We start from the raw sequence: 13,700 nt of genomic DNA, 5'->3' as shown, positions 1-13,700 counted from the left end.
TATATATATATATATATATATATATATATATATATATATATACTATAATATACATATTGTACAAAGATAATTCAGCTGACCATACGGAGAAATATAATCTAGGCTAAGAAAACGATAAAATACAAAGAGGTTTAGGCAGGAAAACGTGAGGTCATCTAAGGTCTGACATGATAAACAATCACAAGTATACCTGAAGAAATGTAACACCAAATATTTTCTGGATGCTTACTACAATATATTCTTATTTTCCGCTGTATATCGCTTACTATGATCCTGCTTTTGTCCCGTACAAAAAAATAATAGATATTAACATCCTAACAATCGCCTCCAGGTTTCACAAGAGACGGGGATTCCGCTTTTAAAAGATATGATTTACTGCCGAATATCTAACGAATTCGCGCAGTGGCTGAAAACCAGGTCATCATCTTCCAATATCTTTCGCCATCCAGTCACGAAGTTAAATTGCAGAAACTGGTCTTCTTGCCTTGTTCCCTCTAGGTTGCAGAATGCTTGTCGCGAGGAACACATACGAGTTATGAAGGTAAGTTTTTAAGTCTGTGAATATGGGTGGGAATATACTTTATTTATAAATATGGTACCCCATCATATGTCCTAGAAACTTTAGACTTGAAAGTAATAGCTAATAATAATAATAATAATAATAATAATAATAATAATAAGCTTATTAGCCATAGTAGCCAAAAGAAACAAAAAAATATTGACTAGTATTTGAAAAAAAAGAGAATAAAGTCAGCTCTATTGGCATCGAGATAACCTTAAGTTTATTAATACTACTGTAGACTCTAATGTTAAGTGAAAACTTTAACGTATTATAGTTCTTGACAATCATTTAAAAAACTCCTCTGTAGAAGAATAGGAAGCAAGGTTCTACGCTATGGTAAAGAGCCATGAACAGTGTATGACCAATCATGCCAAGGTACACTTCAGGTAAGCTCACTCAAACAAGAATTGACGAACTCGCCCCTTGAAATTATACTAGAAAATAGAGAAACAATGTTGACAGACAACAACATGGAACTCAGGCCAAGATCTGCCGCTTTCCTGCATGAATAAGTCGAAGGAAGGTCACCAGATCTCATTGATTGTACAGTATCAAAAATGACTCTTCTAGAAACAATGTTGAAGAAAACTTGGAACAGACCCAGTTTCACTGTACTGAAAGTTGAGAAAAGTAAGATTCAGCATTGACTAAATTACTTGTTTTTCATTCCATTTCTATTCACCAGTCTTTAAAAAATTTGGTGTTGTTCTTGTGTCCCTCTAAGTTACTCAGACATTTATCCCAGCAGGAAAAATAGTATTTTTGAGATTATGTTATACGGAACTCATATACCTAGACTTTCATATGGCTTTTGATAAAGAAAATCATGAAAAATTAAAGGCTAAAATCAGAGCACTAGGCATTATTGATGAGCCAGCTGAATGGATCGAAGATTGACTGACAAACAGAAAACAGAGAATGGAGAAGCTTCAGAGTGAGCAGCTGTTATATTACAAGCGGAGTACCTAAATGATCCGTCCTTGGCCCATTTCTATTTCTGATTTACATTAACGACATAGATTTAGGATAGCCAAGTTTGCAAACGATATTAAACCAGGCATAAATGCTGCAAACTCAGATGTAGAAGCCTTAAGAGAAGATCTAATTAAGTTGGCAGAAAGGTCCAGAAAATGGTAAATGCCTTTCATCTATGGGAAGTGCTAAACTACGCACATATGTTATAATAACCCACAAACAGACTAATCACTGCTGGTAATGAAATAGAAAGTGTGAACCAGGAGGAGGCTCTTGGCAGTATTATTAGCAAAGATTTAAAGTTCACCGAACAGAGAATAAAAGTTGAAAAGAAAGCACATAAACTAATAGGTTACATAAAGAAACAATTCAAATACAAAAACAAAGACACTGTATTGCAGCTTCACGCAACACTAGTAAGAGCATATCTAGAATATGGAGTCCAATTCTGGAATGCAAGTATTCAGAAGGATATAGATAGACTGGAAGCAGTACAAGCTAGGGCCACCAAACTAGTTCCAACACTAAGACAACTTGGATATGGACGGAGAATGAAACGTTTAAACTTATTTGATCTACAAACTCGATGACTAAGGGGACATCTAATAAAAAAAAAAAATCAAAATTCTAAAAGGAATAACAAATGTAGACTACAACAATCTCTTCACACTTAGCACAAATCAGTCCAGAGGTATCAGATACAAACTAGAATTAATAAGATACAACACTATCAATGTGGTAATTTATTTGCATTCAAAATAGCAAATACATGGAACAGACTTCCAGCCGACATAGTGAACTGTAACATAGTAAACGTATTCAAGAAGTTAGACAAGATCATGGAAACTCTCTAAATGTTTAAACTAATTCGCTCTACCCAAGAGTAAATGGAGTCTCTGTAGATGAACTAATTACTTGTAACTCCTTTGTAAAGAGTGAAAGCCACTAAAAGGAGTTTTCATATCATACCGTAAAATTTGAAAACAGCTTCTGTTAGGTACCATTAGTTCCATTTTCCCTCACAGCAAAACTACAGATATCATCATTCCTAGATCGGACTTCAATGAAATATGCAGATCCATTTAGATATTTCATGAATTTGGTGGAGTAGACTTCATCTAACTCATATTACTGACATTTATCAGCAAAGACTTTTCTTGGTAAAATTGCATTGAATTCTGTTTATTTAAACAATGGATACGTGTGGAGAAAAAAGCTTTATTTAAATAGGTTTTGTCCTGTCTGTATCAGGATGCAGATAACTCCTAATCAATCGATCAATCCTGTCTGTATTTAGCTCAATTTAACCATGAAAAAGTCATGTCTCTTCCCAATTAAGTCTAGAGCAATGTTTGGCAGTTGATCTTCATGCCCTTTTAGTATTCATTATCAGTAGTGCTGATACTTCTCTATCAGATTTTACCCTTATAGGATAGAAGGTAAACGAGTTCACCCCTGTGTGCTTGTTCCCAGAATTCTTATCTGGTCTTAGTTTTCATCTTTGTCTTTTATCAAAGAGCATTTGGACTTCTTACTGGTGTTACTCATGGTGTATCCATATCGTTAACTTTTCTGTTCATCTGTTTGTTTCACTTTCTCATTAAGTGTCAAAACCATCCTGGGCTTTGACTACGGGCATGATTCATCACATCTGATTAGAATCTACCCCATATTCTTTAAAGATGTCTATGTCACTAAGGTGGAAAGTAGCCCAAATCTTATGAACATATAAATTTAGGCTCTGTTTATTGACATAATTCTCGTGCATTGACTATACTGTTACTATTCTGTTTTCTTACTTTCTCTTATTACTTGTTTTACATCTTATCAAATTCCTAAGGTAAAAGATATATTTTCCTTCCTCTAATACAGGTGCTTCAACCATCTCGTGTTTCTAATGCCTAATATCTTTCTTAAACATTTCGGATATTTGAAACCTAATATAAATATATACTGAACTTCAAAAAAATTCAAAATTTTCAAGTTCGTGTTTAAGATGGAAAAATGGTTGTGAACATGGATGGCTGCTATAGTTCTATTTTAATGGGCTTTAATTGTTTGCAAATGACCGTAACCAGAATTTAAGACAGAGAACACTTAATTCAGAGTACTCAAACGCAATGACATTGAAGTCAGTGTGGGATGCATACACATGTAATGCATGTGTTGATTATGCCGCAAAAACTGTCCATGAAGATGATGTCTTTATAAACTACAAGTGTCATTGTGAATCACTGACTTATTAACATCAGTGACAATATAACGATTGCCACAGATCGAGAGAGCTAGAGAGGGCTCTTGGGTAACTTAAAGTGGGTGGGAGTGTTCAGAGATGTGGAAACATCTTTAACGTCTATGTTTCCACTATCTACCAGTAACAGTTCATCATACCGGCAGAACATATATGACAACACAATGTCAGGATCATTACATTCACAGGTCACATCTGCAAAGACGTTTCCTATTGGCCAGTGAAACCACTAGGAATGTCATTGGAAACCACAGAAGGACTGTAAGCTCAAACACAATCAGACGGCAACTTTGTGACAGAGGGCTTCAGTGTATGCAACCGTCACAAGGTTCTGTTCTCACGCAATTTCACTGTCTCCTAAGAGCGCAGTGGGAGCAAGCATGCTTGAATTAGCCTCAACAGCAGTAGAGAAGAGTTCTTTTTTCTGATGAAAGTTGATATTGTGTTCATCCTTCCCATGGAGGTGAGTATGGCAACATCGAGGTAAGCGCTTTTATGACCGGTGCGTTCTTGAACGGAACTCATGGGATGGTCCATGTGTAATAGTTTGGGATGGAATAGGGTTAAATCAGAGAACTAACCTTGAATTTTTTCAGATCGTTGGTGCTGGTAGGGACAATGGTGTCATTACTCAGTGCTACATTGATCGGGTGTTAAGGCCTCAGGTTGTACCGATTTTTTGCAACACGTAGCAACATCCTGTTTCAACAGGAAAACCCTCATCTCCACACGGCCAGAATTACTCAAGACTTCTTGCAAGAGCACAATATCAGCACCACGCCCTGGCTGGCTCTTAGTCCTGATCTCTACCCTATTGAGCACTTTTAGGATGATGTACCTCTAGAGATGTTTGAACATGTCGTCGCATCCAAGGCCAATGACAGCTGCATAGCTAGAGGTAACCACCCTGCAGGACAGGTGTGGCATCACATCCCATGAACACCATCAACCATCTCATTCACCTCATGCTCAGATGATTGCTGTGGCTGTGAATGCAAATGGTGGCCATACCAGGTATTGAGGTTTACCCATGGTCATATTGTGTCATGTTGATGGATACAGATGTCTGATGTCCAGAGAACTGACTATTAGTTATTGCTGATGTATTGTATTGTATGCGTATCTATTATGTCCATACCAGCTTAAAGAAAAAACCTCATGTGTCCTATACCCTTCTTCATTCGCATCTCTTGTGGTATTCAGTATATTTTGCACTCCCAAGCATCTCTTGTGACACCATCTCAGGTCTTCACAAGCTTCACATTGATCATGCATGTTTTTAAATCTACTCCATTTTCCTCTTCTATCTTTTAAACTATTAAACTATCTCTTCCTCTTATTCTACTGTAAACAATGAACTAAATTCATATATCAGCTCGCAGGTGTCCGACAGTGAAAATGCTGGAAACACATTCTATGGGCCTCACTGGGTGTTTTCTATGCTAAAGGTATATTAATTTTCATTGGTATTCACACCTTTACCGTTATCGTCAGTTATGGGTAGAGTGTTAAGGAGTCATTGACAAACTTGTTTAGACATCATCAGCCATTGCTTACTCCGCCATGGTTTTATTTTGGGTGAAGGTAGGCTCGAATACCGATCCTTTTTTGTATATGTTTACCTCTAGTACAGTATACGACAACACAATGACCTTTACCCTGCATCTGCCAGACTGCCACTCACGAACGACCCTTGAACTTTTAAATGGAACTTAGATATGCATTATCATCGCTGGTCATTGATTTTCATATTAGTAAATAAGTATATTTAGATGTATATATATATATATATATATATATATATATATATATATATATATATATATATATATATATATAGCAAGAAGCTATAAGCCCAGGGGCTCCAACAGGGAAATACCCCAGTGTGGAAAGGAAACAAGAAAAAATTAAATATTTTAAGAAAAGAAACATCATTTAAATAAATATTTCCTATAAAAACTATAACCACTACAATAAAGCAAGAATAGTGTGTCCGAGTGTACCCTCAAGCAAGAGAACTCTAACCCAACACAGTGGAAGGCCATGGTACAGGGGCTATGGCACTACCCAAGACTAGAGAACAATGGTTTGATTTTGAAGTGTCCTTCTCCTATAAGAGCTGCTTACCATAGCTAAAGAGTCTCTTCTACCCTTAGCAAGAGGAAAGTGGCCACTGAACAATTACAGTGCAGTAGTTTACCCCTTGGATGAAGAAGAATTGTTTGGTAATCCCAGTGTTGTCAGGTGTATGATGACAGAATAGAATATGTAAAGAATAGGCCAGACTATTCGGTGTATGTACAGGCAAAAGTAAAATGGGCCGTAACCTGAGAGGAGGATCCAATGTAGTACGTCTGGCCAGTCAAAGGACCCATAACTCTCTAGCGGTAGTATCTCAACAGGTGGCTGGTGCCCTTGCCAACCTACTATCAGGCAACGGAATTGACAAAATTTCAGGTAATTTTGTGAAATGTTGGGAGCTTTAACATTACAATAAATTTTACACATTCTTTGCCATGAGATAAAGATGATCTGTAAGAATAAATGTAAGATATCCAGTGGTTAATAAACTGTATAATTTCAGGAATAAGTGGAATATCCTGGTATAACTCTAAAACAATTACATGTCACAGCAAATCCTCATCACCAACGCAACTGTTTTTATTGCCAGTCTTTTTCATGACTGTTTCTAAGTCATCTTAGCTTTTACAACTGTATTAATTCTGTTTTTTGTTTTCAAGGTTATTCGCATCCGAATGATGTGGATGAGGCCATTGTTGGATGACCCCCAAGTCGACCTAAAAGTTATCCATTTAGTGAGAGATCCGAGAGGTTCGTTATACTCGATGGCCAAGAATCAACTCCATAAGTTGGATCCTGGATACTACTGTCCTTTGATTGAAGACGACATATTACAAACGCCCAAGTTGATGCAAGAATACCCAGGGAAGGTTATGGGGATAACATATGAACAGCTGTGTTTGGATCCTATTGGTAAGAACGGTTAATTAGCACTTACTCTTATACAGTGCGTAGATACAACCTTTGAGAGAGAGAGAGAGAGAGAGAGAGAGAGAGAGAGAGAGAGAGAGAGAGAGAGAGAGAGAGCCACCATGCAGATTCCCGAATAAAGCCATAATTGACACGTCGTAATGACAAAAGACTCTTTGAAACATTACAATCCTGTAACAGAGAGAGAGAGAGAGAGAGAGAGAGAGAGAGAGAGAGAGAGAGAGAGGTTTGGTGGAAGGGTACGCCTTTGATAGGAGGCATTGGAGAGGGCTCATTGGGCAACCTACCCCTTAATGTAGAGATAACGGGGAGAAAGAAGAAGAAGAAGAAGAAGAAGAAGAGAGAGAGAGAGAGAGAGAGAGAGAGAGAGAGAGAGAGAGAGAGAGAGAGAGAGAGAGAGAGAGAGCGGACTTGAATTTCATGGTATAGCCTTTCTAGAGAATAATCCAGACTATTTCTTTATGTGCGACAACGCTCCCAACTGAGCCAGTTATGCAAAAGGCAAAGATTTAAGACAGCAAAGAAAATAGATTATAAACCCGGGTTAGAAATCTATCGTTGTGCTTTTTCTTAAATGGATATGCGAATGCGGTGAGAAATGAATTAGTGCTTACTTCGTTACTCCTATGTGTTTTTCACCTTTGAATCATTAACAGTATTTCTTTCCTTAAAAAAGTCCTTGACTGAATGTTGGCTGATACCTATAACATTAACTTTCATCTTCGCTCTGTTTCAACAATAACAGTAATAAGAATTTTTTTTTCTAAGTGAAAGATTTTCTGCCAGAAAAAAAAAGATAATTAGATATTATATGAATTTTGATTTATCTTTCAAAGGTGGAAATGGCACTAGCGGAATTCACATACTAGATTCGAATTATGAAGTTATTCAGAGATGTCATCAATTAAGTAAGGATTATCTAGTTTTAAGCAAATTTGGAAGAGCTTATTATAAAACAATGACTATCGGAGCAAGAAAAATCATAAATTGATTGTACTGAATTTAAACATAGTATATAATTACAATACATTACAAAAGGCGAGTTGGCGAGTTTACTTTTAATGTCTGCCCTTTAGCATAGATTCACCGTTTAAAAATAAAAATAGATGTCCTTAGGCATTTAATTAAAATCACACAATAACCCCGACAGAATGAAATAGTTTTAAGCAAATTTAGAGTAACTTATTGAAAGTAATGAATATTTTATAAAAATCCTAAATAGATAGCACGGAATTTAAACACTAATTACAATACATAGCAAAATGAGTTAATTAATATCAATAGTGTAGAACAGTTCTCGTTTAATGTCTGCGCTTTAGCATGGAATACCCCAACTAAACATATCCAAAAAATAAAAATAAGATGTTCTCGGCCATTTAATTAAAATCACACAACCCCAACAGGTAAAGCGACGGAGATTTGGAGATTTCTGGTTGGAGAAAATGATGCAGAGCTCTCTCCGAAATGGGCCGCGTACATGGAGAGTCACGTCTCAAGAGCGGCGGAGAAACGACGTGTCGCTGTTTATGGAACAGTTAGGAATACTACTGAGCAATATCAGGCTTGGAGGACTGCTATTACAGAGCGTGCGCTGTTGGAAATCGAAGCCAACTGCCAATCCGTTCTCAGTAAATTAGGGTATAACCTGTTTGGTACATTAGAGAGGGCACGTAATATTTCATACCCTCTTTTCGTGGACCACAAAAAATCTGTTTAATTTGTTTTCTTTAATTTAAAAGAGTATTTAATTTGCTACATTAAGGTGTATTATTCATAATGCTGAAGTCGTTTTTCGTTTTACAATGTTTTATGTTTTTTCCTTACCTTTAATTGAAACTGTTTTAATCTTTTAGTTCAGCTTGTCTTTCATGTATTAGGGTTTAATAGTATCGTATCTATCAGTCGTGCTACCCACCATTCAATTTGAATTGTGAATTCTTTATAATGTTTTCCATTCTCAAAGTATCAAACAAGAAAATTGCTGATATAAGCAATACTGCAAAAGCGTTGAAATCTCTATTCACTGCCAGAATGTAACCTTACCCCCAAACAACGGACTCCCATGTGATATAACAAATGTATTACTATTGTATAAAAACTTTTAATGTCTATATGAATAAAATTTCACGTAAAAGTTAACCTGATATGTGTTTTAAAGTCCTAGGATTTTAAATGAACAGCAAATCGTACTAGCCAGTGCCTCCCATACTATGTTTGTTTGTTGTGAGGGATCAGACAAAAATCTCCCACCATGACCAATCGGCACTGGACATCGTGATGATGAAAACTGGCCAAACCCCAGGCATAAATCGACACGTCTGAGGCCCTTGTCCTGCAGTGGACAAGAAACGGCTGCATTGGTTGTTGTTATGTGATGAGAACAAATGATCATACTTTTATTTTGGAATCCCATTCAAGGAAGCGACTGAATGTTTTATAAACTACAGTGAAGGCAGGGGCTTCACTCTATATTCACTCTTTTTCTAAATATCTTATTAAGAAATGTCTTTATGCCGAGACCGTAACGTTATAATATTCACTCAAGGCCGTTACGGAAATTAAGACATCGAGCCCTTTTGAGTGAAAAGAGGAAAATGTCATGAGAAGAATCCTGGAGCGAATTTAGCTATTCCACCGTGTCTTAAACAAAACAGCTACAGTGACACAAAATGATTTTCAATCGATAATTCATTCCATAAACATAAAAGGGTATGTGAGATCTTCATTGGATACCAGATAGCTGTTCAATAAAAAAGCTAAGGTAGAGAAGATACTCCAAATGAAGTTTTAATTATTGAGCATTATTGTTATTTCTGATAAATAAATTTAAACATCCGAGTTAGAAATTTATTTCTCTGTCAATAATGCCATTAAAAGTACAATTTCATATGTATGGAAACGATTTTTAATTGAAGAACTGATAAATCAGACAAAATCTTTTACATCTTTAATATTTTTCGAATGTTTTAATTTTTCTGAGTCACGTTCTTCTCTTTTTTCAATAGCATTTTTATGCATCTCTTGAATAATATCAAAGTGAAAAGTTTATTTTGATATGTTTATCAAAGTGCTATTAAAGTTAGGATTGCACTTTATTATAATTCTCAAAATAATCTTGAAGTTAGAAGTACCTTTTGTTATATTTCTAAAATTAATGTCAAAGCAAAAGTGCATTTCATCATAATTCTCTGATCAATTTTAAAGTTGAAAATGGATTTTGTCCCAATTATCAAGAATGATAAAAGTTGAAAGTGAATTTTGTCATGATTCCTAAATTAAAAAAAAGAAAATACACACACACACACACACACACATATATATATATATATATATATATATATATATATATATATATATATATATACATACATATACATACATATACACATACACACACACACACACATATATATATATTTATATATATACACATACACATACACATACATACACCCATACATATATATATATATATATATATATATATATATATATATATATACATACAACATTATTACCATAAACATATAATCACGTATATATCAATACTTACATTTAGCATAACACTATATAGTGCCAACGTACTTATGCATACTATATAAAATAATTGTACCCTTTAATGAATGGTAGCTTAGGTCTAAATATTAATTTCCCAGCGACGTTAATTATTCACAATACATTCAATTCTATATTAAGTGGTTAAAGTTTTTTTATATAGCTTACAAATCTCTTTACAAATAAAGGCGTCGAGTTTATATATTCCATGTCCAATATATATATATATATATATATATATATATATATATATATATATATATATATATATATATATATATATATATATATATACAGTATATAGAAATTGAAATTACATTTTGTAATAATTATCAAAGCAATAGAATTAAAAGCTTTTTTTTTCTTACAATTTTCAAAACTGAAAAGGTTGTTCGATTCTGTTGACGTAACACCATGAATGATGCTGCTAAACAATGCATCTAAAATGAAGCAATACCTTCCATTCAGAATTTAATAAGACAAGAGCGAAATAGTAGAGCTAAAGGTGAGACACGAAGAGTTAGCTAACACATTATAAGTCATGAAATTTCTAATTGTGTAACTTTGCTGGTCATGATGAGATTTAGTTTCATACTCTATTAGGCAACAGATGTAGAATGAAATATTAGGGCAAGACCATACCCTTCTGTGGAGGGATAGTGAGAGGAGGTTCCTCTTCAGTGCTTTGAGTTTGCAAATTTTGAGTTACAGGAAAATATTTTGTTATAAGAAGCCATCGGACTAGGTAATCAATTGAGTTTCTTTTCTTTTTTTTTATATTTGTATCTTTTAATACAAATATGAGGTGTACATGTTTTACGGTTTATGAGAATATGTTCATTATTTTCTCAAAAAGGCCCTTTGAGGACAAGTCAGGTATCGTGATAGCATTAGAAAAGGATGAAATACAGTTACATAAACAGTAATTCTTCATGATTTGACAACTCATACATCTCGAGCATACACGTTTGTAAAACATATACTTCCTTACAGTTAAGGAAATCAAGCGATGAAAAGATACGGTGGATTTTTTTTAACGGTTTAATATGTTAACTCTAACATTCTTGGGCAGGATGTGTTATACTATACAAGCGGTATTTTTAGATTTATTTCAGAAGCAGGTCTTTTGAAACCTTCTTAACTTGTATGTGGACATCTTTGCTTTTAGAGCTTTTTTTTTTATTAATAAAGAACAATATCGGCATTTTTGACCTTCAATATCAGGATACCGGAAAACTCAAAATCAATCAATCTAACTGTAATAGCTAGATTAAACTGCTAAAGAACAGATGAGTATGCCTCTTAATTTGCTGAAAAGCTTCGGTTCGTGAGAGATTTTACTTGACCATTTTGGGTAATGACTTATAACACAACGAAAGACGAAATTCCATCAAATCGAGCATAGGATCAGTGGCCAGTACCAGTGGTAGGCCTACTGCCTTAACTGTGTTCCAGATTGCTTGGTATTGAGCCCAGACACGTGTTCTTGCAATCATACAACTCGTTCAGAGAGGCGAGATTTGATTGCAGGTGGGTAGATTCAATCCCTTTCCTAATTGGGGTACCTTAAGGTGGTGAAAGGGTTTGTGCATCGTCATGATCAGCAAAGCTGTCCCAATCAGGGTCACCCATACTAAGTTGGCTTGCTGTGAGCGATATGCCTGAAGTCTCCCACATCACCAATTCGCAGTGGCCAGCGTGGTGATCAAAAAGGCCAAACCCCAGACATGACCAACACATGTCTGATGCCTTATTCCTGCATTGGACTAGAAACGGCTGCATTTGTTGTTGTTGTAGGTAGATTCATAGATATTAATATGGCCCAGTGCTGGGTCATTGGAGGCTATCCAGTGGGTTGATGCAAAAATATAGGGACCCGTAATTGCACGATTAAGTAAAAGTTGAAATAGATTGGATACGAAGATTCAAGAAAGGAAATGGAATTGGATGCAAAGTAGATTGGTAATAAGTGAGTGCAGCTAAGGTCCCAAAGGATACTGCAAGGACCCTTAGTTATGCTCGCACTTTCCATCGTGAAGTTCACTGTCGGGAATACCTTCATACGGGGAGAAATTTGATTGTGGATTGAAATTAATTAAATTTAGGCCCAGCACTGAAGTCTGGGAGACTATTTAGCACTCTTTGGTTACGGTTCTTTCTCTTTGCCTACACATACGCCGAATAGTCTGGCCTATTCTTAACAGATTCTCCTCTGTCCTCACACACCTGACAACACTGAGGTTACTAAACAATTCTTCTTCGCTCAAGGGGTTAACTACTGCACTGTATTTGTTCTGTGGCTACTTTCCTCTTAGTAAGGGTAGAAGAGACTCTTTAGCTATGGTAAGCAGCTCTTCTAGGAGAAGGACACTCCAAAATCAAACCATTGTTCTCTAGTCTTGGGTAGTGCCATAGCCTCTGTACCATGGTCTTCCACTGTCTTGGGTTAGAGTTCTCTTGCTTGAGGGTACAATCAGGCACACTATTCTATTTAATTTCTCTACCTCTTGTTTTGTTAAAGTTTTCATAGTTTATATAGGAAATATTTATTTTAATGTTACTCTTCTTAAAATATTTTATTTTTCCTTCTTTCCTTTCCTTACTGGGCTATTTTCCCTGTTGGGGCCCCTGGGCTTATAGCATTTTGCTTTTCCAGCTAGGGTTGTAGCTTAGCAAATAATAATAATAATAATAATTATGTGCAACAGGGGAAAACCCCACAGTTGCAGTATGAAAGGAAAGTTAAAGAGGTTGGACACCAAGATGGAAGAAAGGAAGAGGGAACGGAGCAATAAAGTAGTAGAAGACTGTACTAGCCTCCTGGCCAGTAGAGATGTAACGTGTTCGATCGCCGCCCAGGACCGTGAGCTTAAGCTGTTTACTGGGGAGGCCACTGCTGTTGTTGGGCACAACAATGGGGATTGGAGGCTTGCCCAGCTGATGGTCTGGTGACCATCTATTCTGATGAAACTGGAACTGAAACCAAACACCTTTAAAAAATGGGTGTAGTTAAGGCCCGAAGGGACACTGCAAAGACCCTTTAGTAAGGCCTACAGTGCACCACGTGAGGTGCACTGACAACATTGTCCTCCTACTCCTACGGTAAGAAATTCAATTGTGAAATAATTAAGAGGACTCGGATCAGGTCAGGCCCCTCTAGCAGCAACCCCGTTTATAAGGATTCTCTAAAACCTCCTCCTTCAATTTTGTTACTCCTAATGGCTTCTAAGAGGATTTGAAACATTTCACGCTAAGCTATTACTAAAATAGTAATAGGAAGGCGTTAGCATATTAGAACACGTTTTGCAATGTATGGTATCCATTAGCTTCCCCTTCAGTGCACTT

At 36.0% G+C, this 13,700-nt stretch overlaps 2 protein-coding genes across 2 annotated transcripts in view; both read left to right on the top strand.

Moving 5' to 3' along the window:
• Positions 1 to 8,859, top strand: part of LOC137657117 (carbohydrate sulfotransferase 3-like) — a 139,099-nt gene extending 130,240 nt beyond the window's left edge. The window contains exons 5-7 of the mRNA XM_068391478.1: positions 332 to 541; positions 6,530 to 6,782; positions 8,204 to 8,859. Coding sequence (XP_068247579.1) covers positions 332 to 541; positions 6,530 to 6,782; positions 8,204 to 8,517 — 777 coding nt within the window. The 3' untranslated portion in view covers positions 8,518 to 8,859. The remainder of the gene's footprint in view (positions 1 to 331; positions 542 to 6,529; positions 6,783 to 8,203) is intronic.
• A 2,109-nt stretch (positions 8,860 to 10,968) lies between these two features.
• Positions 10,969 to 13,700, top strand: part of LOC137657906 (DBH-like monooxygenase protein 1) — a 31,244-nt gene continuing 28,512 nt past the window's right edge. The window contains exon 1 of the mRNA XM_068392549.1: positions 10,969 to 11,100. The gene's annotated coding sequence lies outside the window, so the exon portion shown is untranslated. The remainder of the gene's footprint in view (positions 11,101 to 13,700) is intronic.

The sequence above is a fragment of the Palaemon carinicauda genome, chromosome 18 (genome assembly GCF_036898095.1).
Source record: "Palaemon carinicauda isolate YSFRI2023 chromosome 18, ASM3689809v2, whole genome shotgun sequence".
NCBI classification, from domain to species: Eukaryota; Metazoa; Arthropoda; class Malacostraca; order Decapoda; family Palaemonidae; genus Palaemon; species Palaemon carinicauda.
The sequence above is the reverse complement of the archived record's forward strand: the minus strand, read 5'-3'. Positions and strand labels throughout refer to the sequence as shown.